Source organism: Panthera leo, chromosome A3 (genome assembly GCF_018350215.1).
Source record: "Panthera leo isolate Ple1 chromosome A3, P.leo_Ple1_pat1.1, whole genome shotgun sequence".
NCBI lineage: Eukaryota > Metazoa > Chordata > Mammalia > Carnivora > Felidae > Panthera > Panthera leo.
Window position 1 is genome coordinate 119,725,237 of NC_056681.1, and position 27,307 is coordinate 119,752,543.

The 27,307-nt window shown below is 45.5% G+C and overlaps 1 protein-coding gene across 7 annotated transcripts in view; it reads left to right on the forward strand.

Moving 5' to 3' along the window:
* The window catches only part of DTNB (dystrobrevin beta), a 239,585-nt gene that overhangs the window by 205,948 nt on the left and 6,330 nt on the right, over positions 1 to 27,307 (forward strand). For 5 of the 7 annotated variants that reach the window (XM_042933506.1, XM_042933505.1, XM_042933507.1 and 2 more), the window contains 2 exons: positions 23,042 to 23,201; positions 24,032 to 24,121. In XM_042933506.1, coding sequence (XP_042789440.1) covers positions 23,042 to 23,201; positions 24,032 to 24,121 — 250 coding nt within the window. Of the gene's footprint in view, positions 1 to 23,041; positions 23,202 to 24,031; positions 24,122 to 24,258; positions 25,045 to 27,307 lie in introns of those variants that run through there. The other 2 variants (XM_042933508.1, XM_042933511.1) reach the window with 2 other exon arrangements.

Consider the following 27,307-nt stretch of genomic DNA (forward strand, 5'->3'; position numbering starts at 1 on the left):
ATCCCTGCACCCAAGGTGGGGCTCGAACTCACGACCTCAAGATCAGGAGTTGCATGCTTTACCAACTGAGCCAGGCACCCTAAGATGCTAACTTCTTAAGGCTTACTGAGCTAACGCTCAGGGCCTTCTTTGCCTGGGCTCCTGTGAGTATAGGTTTGGTCAGGCATCTAGCAGCTGGCTCCAATTATGAAGAACATCTTCTTGTGCTCAGTTGGAGTCTCCAGAAGAGAGTTCTTGGTGCCTGTTTAATTTCTAGTCCATGTCTCTTCCTTGCAGGAATAAAATTTTTTTTTTCCAATTTTTTTTACTTCCTCTCTCCTTTTTGTAACTGGTTGGATTTTCTGAAACCATTCTTACCATTGGCCCCAGATCTGCAGACCCTGTAAAAGCAGAAGCACCCGTCCGTCCCTAAGACTTCCTACACACATGTTCAGTAAAGACTGCCTGCACGGCTGGATCCGATTTAAATAGAACCATTACAGCAGCTTTTAGATTTGCACACCCTGGGCAAAGAGCAGAGGCTCCCTGACCACAGTTACTCATGATGAGGCAGAGAAAGAAGAAGCAAAAAGGCCCATTAAAAGACAGAGTAGCTGAAGAGCAAAGGACCACGGAGAGACAGACTCAGAAGTGTTTCTCTCGTCTTTGCTGTGCTTCTCCCCGCGGCTCCCAGTGGTGCATTGTGATAGCTGAGAGTTGGCAAGTACCCACTCTGCCCGCCGTCACTGTGAGGCTCTAAAAGACAGAGACCACATCTTATCTTCAGGTTTCCAGGGCCTTATGCATAAGAAGTACTAAATGAACCTGTGTTGAATTAGTGGAAAACCGAGGTCGAGAGTTCTTTTTGAAAAGCCTCTCAGGGCCCTGAAGCAGCTTCCAGTTTGTTGGAGGAATGGGGATGGGATGTAAGCGCATCCTTGGGACAAAACCACAAAAAAGCAGCCCCAAAACAAGTGGAGAGGAGGGGACTAAGGAAGAGAGTCTGGTCAGGTGAAATTGCTAGTTTGGGGGAAGTTTTTAGGGCAGTGGCTCTCAAACCAGCAGGCATCAGAATCAGCTGAAAGGCTCTGAAACACGTTGCTGTGCCCCACCCACCCCAAGAGTTTGGATTCAGGTAGTCTTGGCAGGCGCCCAAACTTTGCATCTCTGACGAGTTTCCAGGTGCTGCTGCTTTGCGAACCATTGGCCTAGAGGAAGGTAGCTAACACATAGGAATATTAGGAATGGGGAGATTGATTATTGGGCTTCTGGGTCCTAGTTGAGCTATTTCTTTCAGTCTACCCTAAACAGCTATGTGAGCTCGGGCGAGTCAGGCTCTCTAGGCCTTTTCTGTCCATAAATGAGGAAGTTGGATTAGATGGTTTCCCAGTTCTAGAGGCTAGCCCTGAATGAACTGGGTGGGACGGAGGCCTGCCATTCGCTCTGTGCAGCTGATGGTGCCTGATGACCGTATGGGCCTTTGGTCTCTGAACCCGTGCGCCTGGCCTGGTTTGCCTGATTCTTCCATCATTTCTTCCAGATGTTTTGTGGTGATGGCCATTAACCTCTCTCCTTTTTCCCTCTGCCTTTTTTTCCATCTTCAACACCTCTAGGAGGAAGAGCAAAAGCAGGCAGTAAGTGAACTTGGGAATTCTCCACCTGATTCTTGCTCCTTTTGCATGTTCTTCTCTTCCTCAGAGAACTGTTACATTCTTTCTCGTCTCCTCCCTGCACAAGTTCACCTCTGCAGAATTGGTTATGTGTAAAACCCTCAGCCGTTCGCTCCATAGTCGTGTAAAACGGCCTGAAAGTCCACGTCATGTTTACCTCATTAGCAGAGCATGTTCTTACTTGAAACCAGAGCTCGTTGAATTTTTGTTAAAGTACACATCTGTTGTGTTTATTTAACTATGCATGATTAGCCAGGCTACGATTGCATTTCCCTGCTTTTGCATTCGCTGCTGCTTCATGTCTAGAGTGACTTTAATTGCCTGAAACAACTTTCAGGGTTGTGGGAGTGACCTCAGGTCTAAATACTACATCATGAATGATTGTGCATGGAAATGTATAGTTTTTCTGATGACTTCAAATGTCCTTTAGTCTCGAACAGGCTTCTGGATGCTCCAGCCCCAGGAGCCTTCTTAACAAAGTTACCAATGAAAGCTAAGTGACTGGTTATGCCCTCAGTGATTTCCTGTTCAGAGTCTGCTCCAGGGGGAGCTCTGGTTTTTGAGCTGCATGGCTGTTGCATGGTGTTTAGGGAAGGTTTATGTTTGTTTTTATTTTTCCGGACAGCCCTTAACCCACACAAGAAAATCAATTGAGGGCCTATCCACAATAGTAACACCATATGTTTATATAACATAGTAAGGTTTTCAAAGCATACATTTTTTTATACAAGCTAAAGCTGATTTTTAACTTACCTCAGGGCTTTAATTTTAAAAGAGAGAAATATGAATGTTTAATTCAAAAAATTTACTTGTTTCTTTTTCAAAAAACAAAGTGATCCATGTTTTAGATTAAGAATAGGAATATACAGGGGCGCCTGTGTGGCTCAGTCAGTTAAGCATCTGACTTCGGCTAAGGTCATGATCTCACAGTTAGTGAGTTCGAGCCCTGCATCGGGCTCACTGCTGTCACTGCAGAGCCTGCTTTGGATTCTCTGTCTCCCCACCCCCCCCCCCCACCCCTACTCCCCTTACTCCCTCTCTCTCTCTCAAAAATAAATAAATATTTAGAAAAAAAAGAATAGGAATACCCAACAGTATATTTATTATTTTCAGTTAGGAGGGCAATGAAATAATAGAGTGCAGAGGAAAAGATCAAACGGGGGAAGAGGCAAGAAAGGAGCAAGGGAGAGACAGACTGTCAGAAGGAAAGCAGATAGATTATGGGATTAAGATAGGTGATCAACCCAGAAATCTCAGTGGCTTTACTGTAACAAAAGTTTGTTTAGTGTTGTTTTTGCTTTGTTTGTTTGTTTGTTTTTTTCCTCATTGACATGTAGTTTATTGCTTTGATCTTATGGCACTTCCTCAGTAGGTACATTCATATGGGCAAAGCAGGAGAAGACAGCATGGAAAGTCAAGCCCCAGGAAGTGACACTCATACTTCTCTTTCCCTCCCTTTCATTGGCCAAAGCAAGTCATATGACCACACTTAACTTCAAGGGGGGCATAGACGTATAATCCTCCAGTTTGCTTAGAAGCCACAGAGACGCGGATGCTGGTAACGCCGACCACAAATAGGAGGATGAGTGCGCTTGTGTTGAGGGAAGGAAAGAGAACATCTCTCCTTCCTTCTCCTTTCTCCCGCTGTTTGCCTGACAGTCTCCTCTCCTTCGTGGTGCTCCAGGGCATCACCTCACCTGTAGCTGCCGACAGCCACTGTTCCCCTCCTTCTCTTCTCTCCTCTATACCCCAAAGATGCACGTTGCAGCTAAAACCACTTGCTGGGACCTTACTCCAACAATCTGCCCAGACTAGCATCTCCTCCCTCTGGGAATGTGCCGGCTCAGAGTGAAGAACCCTACACCTTACCTGAGAACTCTCTTTCCAAAGAGGGCGGGCTTTATGAGTATCTATTTTAATGGTAGCAGTAGAGCTTCCAATAGACGTTTCATTCTTAAAAAACATTATGGATTGCCATGTAATCCAAGAACGAGAAATTGCCACTGCTGGTATGTTATTTCTCAGGTCGCTTTAAAGCTGACCTTGAGCAGACAGGGACTTAAATAACCTGTTCGCTTCAGTGACCTTTGAGTCTGTGTGAGATCATCATGCCCTTGAAGTTGGCAAAGTAAGAGGCTAGACCCAGACTGCTGAAGCTTGCCCCTAATGAACCACTTGTGTGTATGTCTTAGAAGTTCTCCATGGCCATGGTCCTGAGTTCATGACCTTGTCTTCATACTCTCTTAGGACCGTCCATGGCACAAATTGGTACAAATTGTCTTTTCCCCATCTTTCTCCACTATGATATAGGTAAGACATTCTGCTCTGTGGATATAGGTTTAAATATCCTCTGTTTACATCACAGGTTTAAACTGGACCCACCCAAGGCTCAGTGCTGAGGCTCAAATTTGAAAGCTCAATAGCTTTATATAATTCAACATTTTAAACAAGTAGACACATAAAGCTTCAGAACTAGTGCTTCTGTTTTAGTCTGTCTCCTTACTGAGTGAGATACAAAAAGGTATTTAGCACAGAGCTAAGTTGTAACTTTTTCTTCCTTCCTGGGTTCTGGCTGGTATAGTTTAATTTCTTCCCCATCATAATGTGTTACCTATATGGGTGATTAAATAGTTGTGAGAGACTCCTACAATGAAGAATTTACTAGACACGCTTCCCAAAATTGGCTCTATAAATCCATTATAGAGAACTTTTCATGTAGTCGTCTTCTTGCTTCTTTCCTCTTTAGGGATTATTTTAGCTTTGGGGGGATTTGAGAGGAATAGGTAATGACTGTGACTTAACAGCTTTGGTGCTGTGGGTCCACCTTCAGCCTTCAGCCACTTCTCCAGGGCTTTGAGTGGCATCAGCACCTCAGCTGATAATTCTTCTGTCTTTCCTCTCTCCCTCCCTCCCTCCTTCCCTTCTCTTTTCTCAGATCCAAGAGTTATAATTAAGGGAAGAACTGCCTGGCTATTTCAGATAAGACTTCACTGAGTGACTCTTCAACCCACAATATACCCTACAGTTTAACAGGCTCAGGAATTAGATTGTATCAACTGAGTCAGGGTTAATCAGGCCCGTGATAATCATCAGACTGTAATTAAAGGACTTTGTCTGCCTTTTTCACTACTGCCATCCCCAGTCGCTAGCTAGTGCCTGCCACAGAACAGATACTCAATAAATAGTTGCTGAATGAAAACTAGTATTAACCAAATTTACAAGATTTCGAACTAAAAGTGGTGTGAATTTATAAGTTTATTGATTATAAGGCACAGAACCGCTTCGAGTACTTAGAGCAGTGACTTTGCTCAAGGTACTCCTGTTCCCTACCCATTCAGAAGACTAAATCATGGTTCAGAAACGCCCTTTATAAAAAGGAATCAGAAAAAGGAATTTCAGGGTCGCCATTAATTATGATTAATGCTATTACCATTTCTGTCTAAAGAACAGATGTTGAGTATGTAGAATAAAATCATCCTCTCTTTTTTTTAAATACATATAATCTATAAAATGTGGGATATATGTAGTTATTTGTATCACTTGAAAGTATTTTGATAATTGCTTAGTAAAAACCTGGCCCCTGCAGCCTGGTTAGGGGATTCACCAGCATGTTACAGAGGAACTCACTAAGGTAACAACAGACTGACGAGTAATGCTGGTGATGGTATTTACTGCCATCGGTGCACTTGAGCTGTGGGCTGCTCCGGTCCTAGTCTGGAGGGGTTTCGGATGTCTAAATTCATGTGAGTTACATCTCAGTGTTCCATTTTTCCCAGTGACTCAACGCACCATAAAATTGTACTGCTGGATTGCTAACACCAAATAAAATGAGCTATCCAAGGCAAGAGGTACGGTTTACTCATGAAAGATGTTGCCTGGAACATTTCTCTGAATTCTCCTATTAGACATCACTACTTTTTATATACAGATCAACATCAGGCTTAAAGACTCTAACTTTAGATAGTAAGATATAAGAATAGAGGGCTCCCATGGGGTTGCCTTGATCCAGATTAGTAGTATGGTAATGGTCCAGAGGGTTAGATAGATGGGACTCTGAAAATTGTGTAATTAGAGGAGTCTTGGGGATTCCACTAAGAGAGCATTGACACGCTTGGAACCTTTCCTTTTACTTCAGTAAGTTGGAATATCAAGTGGGATCTTGCCACATGCCCTTTCTGATTTCCAGAATCAGATGAATAACCCACTACAACTACACCAAAGAAAGCATGGTGTGAGCTGGTTCTTAAAAGCCTGCATCTCTGATCTGGCTCCCCCAAATATACCTCAGAGGAAGGGTGCTCAATATTTAGTTAGCCACAGTTGACCCATGAGGGTTCTAACAAACTTCATGAATATCAACTTTGTAAATTTAAGAAAAAGTACTTTTTAAAAACTCTATACAACAACAAATAAAAGCCTCCTTTGTCCATTAAAGAGATTATTGGTGAACCCCTCGATGTGCTCATGGACCACTTCTCCTCTTGCTTCACTTAACCTTTAGATACAGTCTCATTGGGAAGTGATTCAAATTCACATGCCTCTAAATCTTCTGGACTCTCTGACCCCACCATACTCTAAAATAGAAGGCTGAATCTACTTCTACCCCGAGGCAAAGAATTGCCGTTCACTTATTTATTCAGCAGTGTCTTACTACATATGTTCAAGACAGTGAACTTGGCGTTTTGGAGGATAACAAGAGGAATCCTACAAAAATACCAGCCTCAAATAGTATGAACATTATTTCATCATTGGCATCATGCCTTAAATACAGAAACACATGCCAGGTCAGTGGTATCCTGAGCTATAGGCACCACTGCTATCCCTCTAAGTTTGTGAACTCCACAGATGTCTTTTGGTAAACAAAGATCAGTGTGATGTACTGTGTGACTCTGCCATAGACCTTCAGCCTGGGTTCCAGTCCTAGTCTGTCTAGATGACCCCATGTGCTAACTGCACGTAGATTGCCTTGTGGGTCTGTGAAGTGTGCTCATTCACCAGTCCCGGCTCCTGTACTCACTATAGGAACCTGGTAGTTTGTTGCTTTGTTTTTCATTCAGTTTTTTCCCCAAAGGAGAAAATATTGTTACAGTATTAAAAATAAGATTTGTATTTCACTCCCCCAGAACTCCTTGAATACCTACAAGGAGTTTACAGTGTGAGGATATAGGGGGAAATCGCTTTGAGTCTCCGCAGTATTTTTCATCACCCTCGTCAAGGACAAACTGAGAGGTTTCCTTCCCTGCTTTTCTATTTCCCTCCTGCACTACATTTCTGTCTTTCCCTCTCTTGGACAGAATGCATGCAACATATGAAAACTATCTTCCAAAGTCTCCAGGGAAATTCTCTACACACCAAGCTGGAGAAATTGTCCTTCCGCTGGAACAACATTGAATTCCTGGGACACACTGTCTCACCCAGAATACTACAATCTGAGTCTCAGCAAAGCATCAGCAGAAAAGAATGAGTGAAAGGTGACTTTTTTAGGTTCTGAGCCTGAGGATCTAGGAAAATGATGGGAACACTGACTGAAGAAGTAAGAAGAGGAGATGATCTGGGTTAGGGAGGGGACTTTAACCTGTTTTTGAACATACTGAGTTCTGAAGATTAGGCAGGCACTCAGGCTTTTTGCCTGATCTACCATATATTTGGGGATATGCAGCTGGAACTTCAGTGGGAAAACATGGCTAGCATTGTAGATTTGGAAGTCTTCAACATAAAATTAGGGTTGAAACCATAAACATGAGGCTTAGGGAAAAACCATAGTAGAGAAAAAGAAGAAAGAGGAGGTGGGAGGGGTAGGATTGTGGGTTCTTGGTGAAAGCTCAAGCTTTCAAGAAGGAGAAAATTAATAAGACAATAGGATAAGGAAGCCCTTGGATTTGCCAATCAGGAAGTTACCAGCAACCCTGGAAAGAAAATTTTCAGTAGAGTAGTAGTGTAGATAGCTCTGAAAAATAGGCTTTGTTTTGTCCAGCCGCCACCCTGCTTTGGTTTCAGCCCAAAGAAGGAGAGGGAATTAAATCTTCAATCCTCCTTATTGAATTACATATGAATGGATTGCTCTTGTGATTCAAAGGTCCTTCTCATCAAAACCACTTTTCTGTCTAAACATGTCCATAGACTTTACAAACCTGTTTCCTCATCTGCAAACTTCAGCTTCACAGTCCTTTGATGCTTTCGTCACCTGTACCAGCCAGTATGTTGGGGAAAGGCTAAAGCCAGAAAGGGTCTATAGAAAACCAACTGGGTTCATTAGACTGGTGTCTCCTTTTGTGACTTTCAAATGCACTGGGCTTTTCTTTCAACACCCAGCTCCTTCCTCAGTGTTTCTTCACGCCAGCCTTCTCCCTCCTCCTTTCCAGACAAAAGAAAGCATCCTAAGAAAATATCCGCTGCTTCCCTGAAGCCCCCTCCTTTGGTTTATCTCTCGGGCTTCCACAGGAGGAGAGGAATCCCTAGTGCTCTTCCTGGTAGACCTCACCCCAGCATCCTCTCTTGGCGTGGGATTGGATCTATGATCCTTCACTTGGAGAGCATCTGTAGGCATTTCATCAAATCCTGATCCTGCACCAATCTCTTGGGTCTTATAGCTGACCTCGGGCTGGTTCTGATGTTCCGTATTAACAATAACGCAACAGTAGGGAGCCTTCTCTCCTAGAGTCCTTAACTGAAATGAACATCTGCTTAGTTTCAGCTACAAGAAGCATGTTATAAAAGGTACACTAGACTTTTTTGCACTCTTCTCCATTTGCTGCCAATCATAGTCTGGCAAGTAGAATTACTGTCATTTGGCATTACCGTACGGATGCCCCGATGCTTTAAAAGAAAGAGAAGGGGGAGGGGAGAGAGGGAAGAAGGGAGGAGGGAGAGAAAAGGAGGAAGAGAGAGAGAAAGAGAAGAAAAGAAGAAAGAAAAAGTAGAAGCTTGTTTTATAAAATTAGAGGCAAAGAGAGAGACGGTTAACTGTAGCTAATGCGGTACCTTTAATAAGAAACCACACCAACTCACCACAGCTCTACAAGCTGGCTAACCGTAAATCCTTCAATACTTTTATTATTTTGTGTTCTTATTAACTTAAATATATATGTAACATTCACTATTTATTCATTGCTTTCACATCTCCAATTTCAACTGCCGTATTTAACCAGCTCAGACCTGAGGAAACCAAGAGACAATCTAGGAGACTCTGAGGCCAGTAGCCGCTCCCCCCAGGACATCTTTCAAATGTGCAGAAGATATAAGAGTTTATTCTTGGGCCCCTTGACGATCCTAACCTAACCCGAGGCTACTGGTGACCTGCCCTTCCTTCCACAGCAGCCTGCCGCCTGGGAAAAGATTCTGACTCACCTTCAGCCAGGTTTCTCATCCTCAGCACTGTGGAACTCTGGGCCACATAACTCTGGGGAGTCTGGGGGTGCTGATTTGTGCATTGTGGGGTGTTTAGCAGGACCCTTGACCTCTACCTGGTAAATTCTAGTGATATCCCCCTCCCCAAGCCCTAGCAGGTGAAATTACCCCCAGCTGAGAAGCACTACCCTGAGCTCAGAGAACCTTGCTCTGCGATACAGCCTGAGCCGCCGAGGCATTCTCAGAATCCCTGATTCTGAGGTTTACATGTGGACTGGATGGTGAACGATTCCCAGGAACCTTCCCCACAAATCAGTCCTCTGGCCATATTTCCTGTCAGCTCCCTGTCTGCACACTGTCTCAGGTTTCTGCTCATCCACGCACTTGTCAAGGTGCAGGCAAGTTTTTCTCCAAAAGCCTGCTTGTGTCTCTCTCCTTCCACTTCCTACCACCTTTCTTCATTCCAGCCTCCATCATCTGTCACCTGGTCTGTTGAAAGAGCCTCTGCATAAGGGCTCCTTGTGCCCTATCTCTTCCTCCTCAGTCCCTCCTTCACGTTGCTCCAGAGCCAGAGTCCTAAATGCATGGCACTGGCCACGCCATTCTCTCCTCTGGAACCTTCCCCTAGCTCCCTGTGCCGCTGCCCCCAGCAGGGGTCAGTAGGCATTTTATTAAAGGGTTAGACAGTATGGGGCGCCTGGCTGACTCAGTGGGTAGAACATGTGGCTCTTGATCTTGGGGTCTTAAATTCAGGCCCCACACTGGGCATCGAGCCTACTTAAAATTAAAAACAAAAAAAAATTTTTAAAAAGGGTTAGACTGTAAATATTTTATGCTTTGTAAACCAAATCAGAGATATTATGTAGGTACTTATATAACCATTTAAAATGCAACCATTTCAAAATGTGAAAACCATTCTTAGCTCATGGACTGTAAAAAACAGGTGGTGAGCTGGATATGGCCATAGGCTGCCGTTTGCCATCTCCGGCCTAGTAAATAAACTAGGTGACTATTTATTTAAGGCTCGGATGATGGTAGGCCACACTGCTCTTTCCTACCACGTGTCTATGTGCTCCCTATATGCTAGCCCCCCCACACTGCTCCTTACCCCCCGCAGGCAGCCTCCCCTCCCAGGCCAGCGGCCTGTGTTCATGCCCTTTCCTCACCTGGATTGCCCTTCCCGAGCCTTTTCTGCCTATTGAAATTATAGCCCTCAAGATACTCTCAGATGCCACCTCTTCTGTGAAACCTTACCCTGTTCCAGAAGCTCAGAGTTACATTCTCTCGATTCTATGCTTTTCCTTTGTGCCTCCACTAAGGCATGGATTTCACTCTCCTTTGTATGCTAATTGCATACATGCCTAACAACCCCAGGGGACCGTGAGCCTGCTAACAGTGGACACTTTGCCCCTTTGTGACCCCCAGCACCTTTCAAAGTAGAATAATGGCAGGTGGTCCTCTTTTGAGCTGGTGTGTGAAGCATTTTATGTTCATCCACACCAGCCTGTAAAGATATTATCTCCATTTTGCATATGAAGAAACTGAGATGCAGAGAGGTTAAGTAAGTTACCCAGGTGCATGCTGCTAATAAATGGTAAAGCTGACATCCAAACTAGGTCTCCCTAACTGCAAAGCCTGGACTCTAACTGCTGCATTGGGTACAGCAGGGACTCAGCAAAGAATGGTGCCATACCTCACCATATGAGTTTTGCATACCTATAAGTAGCCTTTAAATTTGACTCATTGGAGTTTAAAATATCCCTGATAGGTTCTGGCTTCTTGCCTGATCACCGATTGAGCTGTCTGAATAAGGACCATGCTCTCCTGGCAGTTCATTCTCTTTTTGTTTCTAATATGCAAGCTGAGTGTTTTGTGTTCATTTTACAGGGATTTTCCCTTCAGTGAGGTCCCTGATCATTTCACCGAGAACTGGCTTTGAAATCCTACAATGAGAACTAAAGGAATACCATTCTCAAATAGAGTCGGACAGACTAGGAGAAACAAACAGAAAGAGGGTAATCTAGTCTTAGAATTTATGAGCTTCCCTATCTGAAAGTTTAAATTTCAACTTCTTTTGATCTTTGGGTTTATGGTGAGTTGTAGTAGGTTGTTCTTTGTCCCTGGAGCTTAGTATGCTTTCCTCCTCCTACTAAGAAAGATAGCTAGACAACTTGCTTCCCACCCCTCGAAGCCTTGAGGTAAGCTTTGTCTTCTGCAGTGTAATTGGACTTGAACAGGGACGGAATCTACCCACTGCCAGTACCGAGACCATAAACATCCAGCAGTCCCATGGGAGCTGTTTCCTGTCTTATAGCAACTTACCCCATGAGCCACCACAGTGAACAGTGAGTGACAGGCTGTGTGTAAGCCCTGAGTTTCCTGAAGTGATGTGGGAACAAACGGGTGCCAGCCCTCTGCAGAGGGACTGTTGGCACACTTTTTGGTGGCCCCATCCTATCCTTCCAACAGACCTACACAGTATGTAAATGTACGTTCATGGTATCTGTGGTGGAAAGAAAAGAGAGACATCGTAAAACTCTTCAGCTCTTCTCTCTGGTGTTTAGACGCAAAGTTTACCTTGAAAAGCTACACAACACTTAAGTCACACAGCACCTTTGCTCAGATAGGAAGGTCTCCTGGCGTGCTCTTTCGCTGTTTCTAATTCACCCCGGAGGGAATCACAGCCTGTTTCTTTGCTCGCTGCCATGCGCTTGTCTCTCTCGTCTCCTCCACCTCGTTCTCTGCTGTCTGCTTGCTCCCATCCCTGGTGCTAACTGCTAGCGGTCTCAACTGTTGTCGTGTTAGGCACGCAGGACGGGCAGCGCGGCCTCCTGTCTCTCTCCTTTCAGCTGCACATTTGATGTGATGGCTGCATTTTCCGAGCAGAGCCACCCAACATCAGATCGATATAGTATGTGGGGTTTGTTTTACCTTTTCTTGAAGGGAGAAAAATCTGCCCCAAGTCCATTCTTTAGGGGCACCTGTGTGGCTCGGTCGGTTGAGCATCCAACTCTTGATTTTGGCTCAGGTCATGACGTCTGGGTCATGAGATTGAGCCCGGAATCAGGTTCCAAGCTGAGCACAGGGCCTGCTTGGGATTCTCTCTCTCTCTCTCTCTCTCTCTCTCTCTCAAAGTAAATAAATCGACATTAAAAAAAAAAAAAAAGTCCATTCTTTATACATCCCATTCCTCTATACAGTCAGGGTTGCCTTATCTAAATTTCAGACTTGCAGCTCCTTTCTCCCAGGGTTGATTTTTGTGGATTTTGTTGTTGTTGCTGTTTTTCTGAGAGGGCCTCTGAAAATCAGCAGCAAAGAGGCCAGTTTGTTTAATTTAAATACACTGCAGCAAAATGAAGGTAATTGTCCACAAAGGCCATCTGCTCCCTGGCAGGTATCCACGAGTCAGAGAGACAGATGGAGGCTAAAACGCCTCCTTCTGGTACCATGATAACAGCTTAGCTCAGAGTTTCAGGTGGGTCTGTGTTTGTGCAGAGGATACAGTTATCAGGGCTCCATAGAGGGCAGTAACTCAAAATCAGGCTTTTTGCCACAAGCCGCTCCAGGCTCGATTACCTAACTGTAGTGTGTACCAAGGAGATACGAAAAAATTCCTACCTGTCCCATGAAGAAAAAGAAGGGAAGGAAACAGTATTTCTGGAGCCCCTCCTGTGTGCCAAGCACCATGCCGAGGATGCCTGAACACAGCTGAGTGTGGTGCAAATCACCCTTCTGCTAAGGACAGTGCCTTTCTCCCTTTGGGGCCGGCTCTCTCTGCCACAGCCTGTGAGCTCCTGTCTCTGCTCACAGTGTCCTCAGGTCACCTTCTCTGGCATACTGTGTACCTGCTTTGGCTCCAATATTAGATTTGTGTCATAGACAAGAGACTAAGTCATAATCACTGTACTCTCCTTTCGGGTCTCGACTGAAACATGGGTTCCTCCAGGCCTCAGCAACACCGTGCTATGCTTTGGTTTTCTCCTAGCCATATGAGGCCATTAGAAGACCCGGGTACCAGTTGTAGCCTTCCTACTGATTTATTTGGAACCTTGTGGCTTCTCTAGGCCTCAGTCTCTTCAAATATAAAATGAACGTTGGACTAAAAGAGAGGCTATTTTCTTGGGGTCATGAACATTCTGAAATTGTAAGCATAATCTGTGAGTCCTTTTCTTAGAATGTGATACCCAGTTTTCTCAGGTTTTTAAACTCTTTTGCTAATTTAGAATAAGTGAAGAGCCAACAGACCAAAGAGCGTCTCAGAATGTATTTCTCGAGCTCTGTATTTCTAGCAGAATTGTTTCTAACTACAAGGGACCTCTGTATTCAGAGAACCTGAGTGACAGGGCATGTATTGTGTTCAGTCATTGGTGACTGGCCCGTGCTGCATTCAAGCCTTTGTTATAGGTCGTATTACAGCAAGATCCCACTGTCCTTGCATCAGGAAACCTTCGAACACCAAGTAGCGTATTGCAGACCTTCCCTAGCTTCCCCAGGCTAACTGCCCCTGTCCTGGCAGCTCAAACCCAGAGGCGCAAGATGGTTTTACACCCGCATCGGAGAGTTTATCCCCATCCCCTGGAGCCGCCTGACTAGTTCCTCCACCTTTCCTGATTTCTGTGTGATTCGCAGGTTCCCCATAACTTCAAGGTTCCAACTGCGATGCTGCCCCCAGCCTGCTCTTGTGACCATTTATTCTAGATTGGTTTGCAGTGACTGGAGTGCTTGGCAGTCTCTGTGGGGAGGTCCTGCCTGCCTGAATGTAAAGCCCATCTGCGCTTCTGAGACATGGTGAAATTTCACAACGCAGTGCCCCAGGCAGATTGTAGTGTATCTGTCTGGCCCAGACCTGTCGAGAGGGCAGAGAATGAACAATCCCTACCGGGGATCGTAGGTAACTGACGGCACACCCAGAGTGCTGCGCTGCACTGCAAACAGGGTCTCGAACTCTGTGTGCTCTGCGCACTCCAGCTTGTGGGCGTGTAACTAGAAGGGGCTTATTGAAATTCTGTGCGTCTTGAGCTAGAATCATCCTTGTTGCAGTCACCTGCTCCCTGCACCTCCATAGAGGCTCTGTGTGCATGAATCTAAATGGACAGCATCTCTGGTACTCACCGTACTGCTGAGAAGGGTATGTTCGGGGGCGCCTGGGTGGCTCAGTCGGTTAAGCGTCCGACTTCAGCTCAGGTCATGATCTCACAGTTCGTGACTTCAAGCCCCACGTCGGGCTCTGTGCTGACAGCTCGGAGCCTGGAGCCTGCTTCGGATTCTGTGTCTCCCTCTCTCTGACCCTCCCCTGCTCATGCTCTGTCTCTCTCTGTCTCAAAAATACATAAAACATTAAAAAAAAAAGAAAAAAAAAAAAGAAAGGTGTGTTCGGTATAGAACATGCCGTTATCTGACCCTGAGATGGCTGCCGGGAACCCTCAGAAGATCCTTCACCGACGGCCTCTTTGTGACTGGAGCAAAGCCGTGATTACTTGACATCACTGAGATGACGTGACTTGGCCAAAGGCATAGAATCATAGAATTTTAAATCAGAAAAATACTTCAGAGATCATCTGCTTGATGCCACTCAGTTTACAAATGAGAAGACTGAGCCCCAGAAAAATTAAAAAGCAGGTGCTGTATGGTCAAAAGAAAACCCCAGGTCTCCCGACTTGCAGGCCATGCCCTTCCCACCGAATCACACCTCCTCTTTGTGTGTCTACCCCAGAGTGGTGGAGAGAGCTAGGATTCCATCTCAGAACCTGCAACTTCCCCCTCCTCTTCTGAGTCTTTGAATTGGCAGCAAAGAATCGTCTCTAAGGCCTGTGATTATTGACAAAGCAAAGAGGTTGGGACTTCGGCATCAGGACAGGCTCATTTACTCAGGGACTTAGACACATTCTCTGATCGGGTAGAATGTTTTTTGATTATATATCCTTGCGCCTATTCTCATTCACAGTCCTCTTTCCCTGAGTCTCTGGGCTTGATCTCTCATGTTCCACAACTTTCCCTCCCATTCCTTCTCCATCAAATGTCCTTCAGATGGGACTGACCCAATAAGTATCAAGAAGAAAATCAACCTGAGAATATGAGTTACCTGTTGCTGTATCACAGCTTACCCCAAAACCTAGTGACTTTGTGGAATAAATATTTATTACTTCACAGCTTCTATGGGCCCGGAGTCCAGATGCTGGTCCTCACAAGCTGAGGGTCAGGGTCTCTCACAAGGGCTACAGGCATCTCAAGGCTCAACTACTCACATGTTGTTGGCAGGATTCTTCGTGGGCTGCTGGACTGAGGGCCTCAGTTCAAGCCAGCTGGCGGCTGGAAGCCGCCTCAGTTCCTTGTCACGTGAGCCTCTCCACAGGGTGGCTCACAAGATCGCAGCTGGCTTCATTAGACTGAACAAACAAGAGAGAGAAAGAGCGTATGGGCAAGACCTAAGTCACAGTCTTTTATAACCTGATCTCAGAAGTGACATCCCATTCTCCTGACTCAGTAGCAGCAGTCACTATGCCCAGACCACATTCAAGGAGAGGGGATTACACAGGAGTGTGACAGCAGGGAGCAAGGTCATTGGGAGCCTTCACAGAGGTCTGCCTACCAACCACATTTACTCATCTAGTTAAGTATGTCACACAAAGCTTTATTGATGACTGATAGATTTAGTGCTCCCTGGAGATTACTGCCTGCTCTGGCTCCATTCCCACTTTCCATTACTGAAGAAAAAGGGTCAGAAACTTGATATACCTCATTGTCATTTAACAAACATTTATTAAGCATTTACATGTGCTTAGCACAATGGTAAGGAAGATAAAATTTGAGAGGTGAGGTTAATGCTGTCAGAGTTCTGGGGAGCATGTCAGGAATCTGACCCTAGAGGAGGTGACCATGAAGCAAATGCCCCGAGGGGCAGCAGGAGCTAGTCTGACCACACTGGGGGTGGAGAGCTTCTGACCAGAGGACGACAGGCAGAGAGGCCTGCAGGCAGGGGAGAGCAAGCCTTTCTGTAGATGTAGCACCTGTCGCCCGTCCTGCTTCTTTATGTCTAAACCACCCAGTGGCAGCCATGGGCATGCCTGCACCCATGTGTACCTCCTCCAAGACCAACCCCAGTCTCTAGGCCTTCCTGAAGCCGTGGCCTCGGGCCTCGGGCCTCGGGCCTGACTTGAAGTATGTGTGTATCGATTGGCTGTGGTTTGTGCCTCTCCCGGGGCAGTTGGGATTTACTGACCTACCAGGATGCCAAACCGGTGTTGCTCTGCTGGAGCCTGAATTCACACAGGGCTCTTGATGGTTCCATCCCAGCATTGCTGTAATCCAACGTGACCCTAAAGCCAAGGGCTGGTGCTTGAGATTCACTGGGGAGAATCGTGCCTTCCCAGCAGTCTTCATTTTTCTCTTTCTACTGCTCTGAACAAAGACAACTTCTGAAGCCTGTTTTTTATCTTCCTCGGAAGGCATGTCCTGGGCACTGATCCCAGGAAGAGGGCTTGATTATTTCCAAGCTGATGGTGGGCAATAGGTTTCATTTTCTGATCCTAGAGTTTTAGCCACATGTGGCTTTAGCTAGAGTTTTAGCCACATGTGGCCGGCCACCTCGTGCATCCCTTTTGCCTCATCCCCCATCATCATTTTCCTATTAAAATGCTTTCAGAGGTTCGGTTTCATGTTCTTAAAAAGCAACCTAGTTGCTCATCTTGGGTTTTGCGACTCTGACATTCAGTCCTCAGGCAGCGGTGCCTGGCCCAGATCGCACTGAGGGAGATTTAGGGAATACTTGTGTGCTTAATGCTGGGTCAGCCCTCTGCGGGGACGACAGACAACTGTCACACAGTGAAGTGCATTTGAATTTCACAAGCCACATAGATACGCAAAAAAGAAATCTTTAGCTGGACTTCATCCCTCTTGAGTGCTTGCTGTCTGAGCTGGACACAGTCTGGGCATCTCCAGGCAAACTCTGAAGCCAGTCATCCCAGATTCTGGCACCGAGATGGGTGCTGTGCCCTGGGGACTATGCTGAGTGCTGTGGCATCAGGGGAGGGGTGTCCGCGGCTCCAACTCCATGTGTGGTGAGGCAGCCCGGTCCTTTGCTTGTGGCCAAGCCTGGTTCTTCTAGGCAGCACTCCTCACTCCCCGGCCGAGGCAGCCGAATTCATAGGCTCTCCCGGCAGCCAGGGTGCACACGTGATCTGTTAGGCTCTAACTCTTCTGTGACTGAGAGACCACTTGAGGCTCGTTGCCTCTGCAGCTGGGAAACCATGGGCTACAGGGGTGCATGGGGTCCTTCCTTGATGCTGTCCGAGCAACCCAGGCATCGATCTTCCTTCCATGCCCCTCAGCTCTTGGAAGCCCAAGAGAGGTTGGGGCTTGGCCCGGGTCCACCGCGTCTGCGATCTCCTGCATCCCACACTGTGCTGGCTCATAGGACTTCCCTGCAAGGGACACACCACTGCATCAGACTTTCTTGCTTTTCTGCACATCCTCTTACCTCTCTCCCAGCTTCATTATCTCACTTGGATTGGGGCTGGAACTGCTGGATCTGGCTGTTCATAAGCACTTTCCAAACCAGAGTTAATTGTATACTTTATTATTTGTCCCCTCCCCCCCAAAAATGGCCAAAAGTCAGGGATGATGGTAATTATAGGGTAAAAGACAGAGGTGATTCCCCAGGATACAGTGATTAATATGTGATAATGATTTATATTAATACAGTGATTAATGTGTTATCCAACCAAAACGGGATTCCTGAGATGTTTATAAACTAGTTGGGAAGAAAAAATATATACCCTGAAAAAAAAATAAATGATAATACATGTTTCATGTACGCTGACAAAAATAAAATATTTCACAAGATAGAACATGTTTAATTGTCAGAGGAAAATTATTATAAAAGTTAAACAGCAAAAAATAGCAAAAAGAGATTTCGTAGTATTTCCTTGAATGGATAAACCACATTCTGTTAATCTATTCACCAGTCAATGAACTTTTGGCTATTTCCTCTTTTGGCCTACCAGACCATAGCTACTGAACATTTGTGTCTGAGTTTTGGGTGGACATATGTTTGCGTTTCTCTTGGACACATACACAGGAGTCAGATTGCAGGGTTATATGGTAAGTTTATGTTTACCATTTTAAGAAACTGCTTACCTGTTTTCCAGAGTAGTGTACCATTTTATGGTCCCATCAGCAACATACAAGCGTTTCGGTTTTCTCATGTCCTTGTTCGTCTTTTTGATTATAGCTCTTTCAGTAGGTAAGTGGTATCTCATTGTAATTTCAGTTCTCATTTCCCTATTGATTACTCATGTTGAGCATTTTTCGTGTGATTGTTGCCCATTTGTACATCTTCTTCAGTAGAATGTCTGTTCAAGTCTTTCCCTGTTTTGTAATTGGGTTGTTTGTTTTCTTATTATTCAGCTGTAAGAGTTCTTTCTATGTTCTGGACACAAGTTTCTTTTTTATTTTTTTAGTTTATTCTTGGTGTTTTTTTCCATTTCTGCTTTATTGATATACAAACTTGTAAGATATTTTTTTTAATGTTTATTTTTGAGAGAGAGAGAGAGAGAGAGTGAGCACAGGGGAGGGGCAGAGGTAGAGGGAGACATGGAATCCAAAGCAAGCTCCAGGCTCTGAGCTGTCAGCACAGAACCCAACGTGGGGCTTGAACCCACGAAGTGTGAGATCATGACCTGAGCCAAAGTCAGACACCCAACTGACTGAGCCACCTAGGCGCTCTGTCGTTTTCATTTTCTTTTAATTTTTTGAAGAACCTCTACTCTGTTTTCTCCAGTGGCTGTACCGATTTACATTCCCACCAATAGTACACAGGGGTTCCCTTTTTTCCATGTCTTCACCAGTACTTATCTCTTACCTTTTTGATAATCATCCTAACAAGTGTGAAGTGATACCTCATTGTGGTTTTGATTTGCATTTCCCTGGCTACCTTTTCATATACATATTGGCCATTTGTATGTCTTCTTTGGAAAAATATTTGGTTCCTCAGTCCATTTTTTTAAATTATTTTTCTAAACAAAATGTTCATTTATTTTGAGAGAGAGAAAGAGTGAGAGAACTTGAGTGTGAGCAGGGGAGGGGCAGCAAGAGTGGGAGAGAAAGAATCCCAAGCGGACTCCTCACTGTCGCCACAGAGCCCGACACGGTCTCGATCCCACCAACTGTGACATCATGACCTGAGCCGAAATCGAGAACTGGACACTTAACCACCTAAAGCACCCAGGCACCCCTGCCTTAGTCCATTTTTTAATTAGATTGGGTTTTTAGTTTTGTTTTGTTTTGTTGCTGTTGGGTTGAATGAATTCATTATATATTTTGGATATTAACTCCTTATCATATATATGATTTGTAAATATTTTGTCCCATTTAGTAAGTTGCCTCTTCATTTTGTTTTGTTTTGTTGTTTTTTAAATTCTTAAACATTTATTTATTATTGAGAGACAGAGCACGAGTGGGGGAGGGGCAGAGAGGGAGACACAGAATCTGAAGCAGGCTCCAGGCTCTGAGCTGTCAGCACAGAGCCCGACGCGGGGCTTGAACTCACAAACCGCAAGATCATGACCTGAGCCAAAGTCGGACGCTTAACCAACTGAGCCACCCAGGTGCCCCGACCTCTTCATTTTGATGATGGTTTCCTTGCTGTACAGAACCTTTTTACTTTTGATGTGGTTCCACTTGTTTATTTTTGCTTTTGTTGCCTTTGCTTTTGGTGTCATATTCAAAAAAATCATTGCAAAGACCCACAAGTTCTTTATCAGATATAATTTGCAAATATGTTTTCCCAGTCTGTGACTTATCTTTTTTATTTTTTCTAGTGGTGTCTTTTTTATAATATTTTTGAGATAAAATTCACATACCATACAGTTCACCATTTTAAAGTCTATCATGCAGTGGTTTTTAATATATTCACAGAATTGTGCAACCATCACCACAATTGACTTTAGAACAATTCATCACCCACTGAAAGGACCCCACATCCATTAGCACTCACTCTTCATTCCTCCCAAGTCCCCAGCCCCAGGCAGCCACCAATCTACTCTCTGTCCCTATGGGTTTGCCTGTTGTGGACATTTCATATAAATGCAATCAAACAATATTCTGTCTTTTGTAACTGGCTCTTATTTCACTTAGCATAATATCTTCAGGGTTTGTCCACGTTGTAACATGTATCAGTACTTATTCCTTTACTTGCCAAATCGTATTCCATTGACCCTTGAACAATGGTGGGGGCCTTAGGGGTACTGACCTCCTGCACAGTTAAATATCTGTGTATAACTTTTGACTCCCCCCAAACTTAACTACCAACAGCCTACTGTTGATCCATATGTTACCCATGACATAATCAGTTAACACATATTTTGTATGTTATATGTATATGTATTCTTACAAAAAGAGAGTTAGAGAAAAGAAAATGTCATGAAGAAAATCATAAAGAAAATACATTTATAATGCTGTGCTGTATTTATCAAAAAAAAATTTGGGGTGCCTGGGTGGCTCAGTTGGTTAACATCCAAACTGTTGATATCAGCTCAGGTTGTGATCTCATGGCTGTTGAGATGGAGCCCCACGTCAGGCTCTGTGCTGAGCGTGGAGCCTGCTTGGGATTCTCTCTGTCCCTCTCTCTTTCTCTCTGCTCCACACCCACTCAACATGTACTCTCTCTCTCAAAATTAAATATGGTTTTTTAAAAATCCACATATAAGTGGAGCCGTGCAGATTAAACCCATATTGTTCAAGGGTCGGCTGCATCCCACATTTTATTTAAATCATTCATCAGTTGGTAGACCCTTGGATTGTTCCCACTTTTCAGCTCTTATGTATAATGCTGCCATGAATACTTGTGTACAGATTTTTGTGCAGACCTGTGTCTTCATTACTCTCGGGTATATACACGAGACGTGGAATTGCTGGGTCGCGTGGCACTCAGTGTTTAATCTTTTGAGGAACTGTCAGGCTCTTCTCTAAAGCAGCAGGAATGCACCATCTTCCGTTCTTGCCAGCAGCATGCAAAGGTTCCAATTAAGCTGCATCCTTGTTAACACTTGTTATTGTCTACCTTGTTGATTGTAGCCATCCTAATGGATGTGAAGTGGTGTTTCATTGTGGTTTCGATCTGCATCTCCCTAATGGTTTATAATGTTGAGCATCTTTTCAGGTGCTTATTGGACATTTGTATGTCTTCTTTGGAGAAGCATCTATTCAGGCCCTTCGCCCATTTTTAAATTAGGTTACTTGTCCTTTTGTTATTGAGTGTAAGTTTTCTTTCTGATTCCAGATAGAAGCCCCTGATCTGATAGATGATGTGTAAAAATCTTCTCCCATTCTGTGAAGTGTCTTATTACCTTCTTAAAGGTGTCCTTTGAAAAAAGTTTTTAATTTTCATGAAATCCAATTTATCATTTTATTTTGTAGTTTATGTTTTAGGTGTCATATCTAAAAAGTCATTGCTTAACCTTTTCTTCTAAAAGTCTCCTGGGTTTCATGACCCATTTTGAATTAGTTTTGATATACAATGTGAGGTAAGGGTCTAAGTTCCTATCATTTGTATCATGGAAAGATCTCAGAAAGTATGCTAAGTGATAAAAGCAAATTGCAAAATGATATGCACAGTATGATACCATTGATGCAAAATTTTAAAGTATGAAATATCATACATTATTCATAGTTATATAGGTACACATAGGAAAAAGAATTCACCCCAAAATCTTTGATGATTGTTGCCTCTGAAGGGATGAGAGGAGAGACTGGGACTGGACACTAATAGGTCTTCAGACTTCTCTGCGGCGTTTCTAAGTTGAAATGAATTTGACAAACTAAGAACAGTTTGCAATGTGGGTGTTTATCATGTTATGCTTTTTAGCTTTCTGTATATTTTAAATGTCTCAAATTAAAATACACACACATACGCTCACACAAACCAAAGGGTTAGAGAACAGACTGTTTCTTTGTGGCGCCGCTCGCACGCCGGCCGAAGCGCTGAGGTGAGGCTTTGTGCATGGAGCCCGTCGGCGTGTTTGGGGCAGATTCTGTCGTGCGGGGTGTTTCTGAGCTAGATCCCCAAAAGATAAATCTCTTTATTTGAACTCATTTGCCCACTTTGGCTTCTATTTTCCCAGTTTTGCTTCCACAGAAAACCTGCCCTGTGTCACACCCAGTGTCCCTTGTTCTGAAGAGCAGCATCGGGGCCCAAATCTCAGTGAGCTTCCTTTAACTAGAATTTTTAAATGTGATCCCCTTGCTCCAAGCTTCCTCCGAAACTGTACCGGAGCCTTCACAGGGAAAGTTCGGCTTCCACCAGGTGTGTGTCCGTCCTCACCTGGTCCCCATGGAATGGCCCCGACAGCCTCACTGTGTGCTTTTGGCAAGTGCGGCGACCCGGCCCCCGGGAAGCAGCCTGCAGCGGAGCTCGGACACGCGCTCAGGAGCGTGATCCCCTCGGGCTGGGAGTTCAGAGGTGCCGGGTGCCCGCCGTTGCCCTGGGAGTGGAAGGGGCTCTTCCGGCATCTCCGTGAGCTGTGTTGGCCTGACACAAAGCTTTTCCGCTTCCCTCTGTGTTTTTCTACCATAAAATGGGCACAAGAACATACACCCTTTCTGTTCATTCACAAGTTATTGTGAGGGTCAAGTGAGGTCATGTCCATAAATGTGTTTGCAAACAAAAAAGAAAGATGTTTGTGTATCATTTTCCAACTGTGTGGCCCCAGCCCCTCTCAGATCCTGGACCCAGCTACTCTGCTCAGGCTGTCTGCCTGCGAGGCCCCCCTCTCCATGCTAGCCTCTGCTTTTCCTCCCACTTTTAGTCCAGTCTAATGGGATTCTCTCTCCTTCTCCCGCCCCCACCTTCCTTCCTTTTTTCCTTTTCTTCCTCTCTGCAGTCCTAGAGGCAGCCTGACTCCTTCCTTTCAAATGTGATCACGCAGTGCACTGGCCCACTGAACTGAGCTCTTTCGGCTGGCTTAGACTGACTGAGTAGAAGGACTTTCTCCTTCCTCAAAGAGGTAAGATACCTGAGGTAACACGTTTCATCTCTCTGATTCTCCCAGGCTCAGGCCACAGGATCACCGCATACATCCCCCACTCACGGAGGCGGCCGCCCGATGCCCATGCCTGTCCGCTCAGCGTCTGCTGGCTCCACCCCCACCCACTGTCCGCAAGACCCACTGAGCGGAGTCGGGGGAGACATGCAGGAGGCCTTTGCACAAGGTGAGATTTGGGAGCAGAGCTCACTGGAGAGCTAGAGGGGTTTGGAAATGTGAATGAGATTCCTACTGAGATTTTTCCAGTTTCTTTTGTGAGCTTAGCTGTAAACGATCAGATTTTCATATACAGTATAAATAAGTCAAGTGCTGGTCCCTTCTCATTTAGATGGGCTGGTCTCCCAACGGGAGGTCTACAGGCTTCGTATGTTTGTGAAGAGCAGGCCTCCGGGGCTTCTGTGCTTTTTTTTCCCCTGGGTTACGGGAAGTGCCTTGTCCTTTGGGCTTTGCCTCCTCTGGAGGAATTGGGTGGTATCATTCCTGGAGTCATGCTTTGCCTGGAAACTCTTTAGAGCAACTAAGAGAAGGAAGAGTGGAGCTCTAAATAGGGCCTTGCTGCAGGCACACTCAGCACAGGATCACTACAACTGTCTGAGGGGCTAGCGACCAACCGTGTCGTATAGTTGGGGGAAGACGCCGTGGCTAAGGAAGTCCTGTCAGGGAGACAAAGTACTGCCTGGTGGAGCTGGTGGAGAGTAAAGTCCTACATCAGGCCAACGAGCCTGGAATCCGACTCTCATTCTGGAATCCAACTCCCTTGACCGTGGCTGAGAAGCGTGCCGCTGATGGGTTCCTACTCCTCAGGTGGAAAAGAAGAGGGAGGAGAAGGAGGACTTGGGTGCCTCGTGCCCCTGATGTGCCCGGGAGCGGGTGGAGATGCCCCATCTCCCCTAGGTGCCCTGCACCGCGTCTAGGGCCTGGCAGACCGAGGCGTGCGCTCGGCTCTTTCTCCACGCCCGCCCACCTGCCATCGCCGTCTGCTCTGACTGTCCTCAGGTACGAGGAGAAACCTCCGCAGTGACCTGCTGGTGGCCGCTGATTCCATCACCAACACCATGTCATCCCTGGTGAAGGAGCTCCACTCAGGTGAAGCCCAGAGCTCCTGCCCGGCCTCACGCGCCCCTTTCCATCCCCACGCCCTCCTCACGTCCTCGCCACGTGGTAAAACATCATCACGTAGCACACGCCACCTCAGTTCACCACTCAGCCTTTTTGCCTTCTAGGAACACACTGGACGTCTTGGCCCAGGGAGCCTCTCTGCCACACGTGATCACACAGAGACGCTGACACGTTATGTTTCTCTCAAGAATGCTCCTTGCAGGACAGACCCAATCCAGACTTTAAAGAAGTTCAGAGCCCCACGCACACACAGTTAGCCCCTTTCCCTGCTTCATTCGTCCTCCGCCAGCTCTCCGTCCACAGCCTCTCTCTCCCCAGGGCTGCGCGACCGCCTCGTTCTGAGGCTTTCCTGGAAGACTGGAACTGAATCAGCCACAAAAGCTTCTGGACTTTCTCCCAGTTGCCTTTCTGCTCTCTCCTATTTGATTTGGTTTTGAAACCCTATTCTCTCCTTTTGTCCACGACTAGGCTCTGATTTCATGTGACGTTTGTGACCTGAGTCTGTTGCTCCTTCGCTCCTCTGTCCAGTCTCCCCTGTGGCTCCTTCCTCAGTCTCTCCATCACTTAGCTATTTCACTGATTTTCCAGACACCCTTACCTCATTGTTCTTCTTACATAAAACCCATGAAAGAGAGAAATAATAAAAGGCCATTCCCCTATCGTCATATTTTCAAGACTCCCCATGACTCTCTTCATTTTATAACTGCTAGCTATTTACTAATCGGTTTAGAGTAGTCAGATTCCCATGTTCCGTATTAAACACATAGGTTCCCTTCCTGAGCACTACATATGGCCCTCCTTTGTTCTTTTCACCTAATATAATGCTTTTGAATACGTTGAAGTCGCTTAACAAGGTTATTAAATAAAAATATAAAGCAGTGTTTCCATGGACTGTTCAAACACATCCACTGAAATCATCAGTCCAGGCTCTTAGGGAAGGGAAGCCTTGGGTATTTCTTCAGACCTTTGAAGGAGAAAGCATACACCTTTAGTGTTGTCATGGGTCTGGCCCATGGCTTCACTCTCAAATCTGCCTGATTCCACTTAGAAGAGAGTAAGCGTATGGCCTAGGTTGGTTTTTTCAATGCAATTAAGATGCCAGTTCTCCCGTGGAGGGGGTGTGAAGGTGACAGAGTCTCCATTCTGGTCCCATTCCTCAATCCTCAGAAGCACGGCCCCCTCTTTATTGTATGATAAACACACATAAATACAAGAGGTGACTGCCTTTGAGATGACTTCATGGGTGATTAGAGATTCCCTTCCCTAATAGAACTTCCCACAGATGCCAGAAATCCCACTTTTTGAAAGAATTTCAGGCCATGAACGTTAATCACACTGTCCCTTGTGACTACTTACTAGGGTTTGGGCAAAATCAGTGGCTCATGAGCTCATCACACTAGATGAGAGGTAACCGGACACCATTAAACACACGGCACACAGAGACCAAATAGCTCCACAAAACTAACAGGTCACAGGGATACCCAGCAATCTCTTATGGTAGGAAAGGGTGGTTTTAACAAAATGATGTGATGTATTTGGAAGGCGCCTTAGAGAGCATGTCGTCTAGTCCCCTTCAGAAATGCAGTGAGTGATTATCGAAAAGAGTGATTTGCTTGAAGGGGTGAAGCTGGTCCTAGAACTTAGGTCTGAAGAACCTGAAGCCAGGGCTCTTCCCACCACAGAGCCCTTCCGTCCACACGGGACAGGATGTCAGATTCACAGCCCCACGAGGGCCCCTTTCACTGACTCTGTTCCCTCCCAAGCCCTGAAGTCCACAGGTAGATGTGGACTAAGTCCACACATGACAGCACCTTTACAAAATTCAGAAACAGATTCCCTTTACACGCGAGCTGCCAGTTTCTCAGTGAATGGAAGAGGCTGGCCCAACACCCACACACGTTTACTGTCACCACCAAGGGTTTTGTTAGGATGAGGTGAGATGTTCAGATTGTCTCTACGTATTTTCCATACCATGTGAGCATACTGTTTATAGGTGTAGCTTGTCCTCCTCATCTTTTTCAAAATACTTTCACAAATAGTAGAATCTAAAGGTTGGAAAACATCTTAGAAGTCATCTAATCCAGGTTGCTGCCCAGTGTAAAAGTCCTGTTTGAATATTTCCAGTGAGCTCATTCATGACCAGCTCTCATCATGAGGAAGTTCTTTCTTATCAGGGAGCCAAAATTTGCCTCTCTGTAAGCAGTTTATCCTCATTCCACCCTCTGAAGCCACCCAGAGTAAGTTCAGTCCTTCCTACTCCTATTAATTTGGACTTTCAAGTGTTTGATGACAGGTAACATGGCTGTCCCTATGCCTTCTCTTTAGGTGGCTGTTCGATGTTCCTTCAGCCATTCTTTCTTTGAGAGAGAGAGAGAGAGAGAGAGAGCAAGCAGGGGAAGGGGCAGAGAGAGGGAAAGAGAGAATACCAGGCAGGCTCCGCGCTGTCAGCACAGAGCCCGACAAGGAGCTCGATCTCACAAAACGTGACCTCATATGACTTGAGCTGAAATGGAGAGACTGAAACGTAACAGACCGAGCCACCCAAGGCGCCCCTCCTTCAGCCATTCTTAATGTGACGTGGTTTTCACTTCACCATTTTGCTTGCCAACACTGGGATATGGTCGAGAGTTTCAAGGCCCCAATTCAAAATGAGCTCCCAGAGCTGAGCACACTCCTCCCTATCACGGGGGATGTGCTCCCTGCAGAGCCCAGCTCGCTGCTGGCTCTGTTGCTGGCTTCCCTGCTGACTGCGCTGGGGGTGACACCTCTTCTCCATGCCTGCTTTCGCTCAGGGAGACTCCAGGGAAAGCAACCTTTGAGGACATTAGCTTTTAACACACAGCCACTTTGCTGTTCAGTCATTTTAAGTTTGTTATCAGCCAAAACTTCTAATTTGGGGTGGTTTTTTTCTTTTAAAAAAAAAAAATTAAGTTTATTTATTTATTTACTTATTTTGAGAGAGACAGACAGTGTGAGTGGCAGAGGGGAAGGGAGAAAGGGAGAGAGAGAATCCCAAGCAGACACCATACTGTTTGCACAGAGCCTGACATGGAACTCGAACTCACCAAACTGGGAGAGCATGACCTGAGCAGAAACCAGGAGTCTGACCGAGCCACCCAGGCGCCCCCTTTTGGTGGTTTTTTCTTTTTTCTA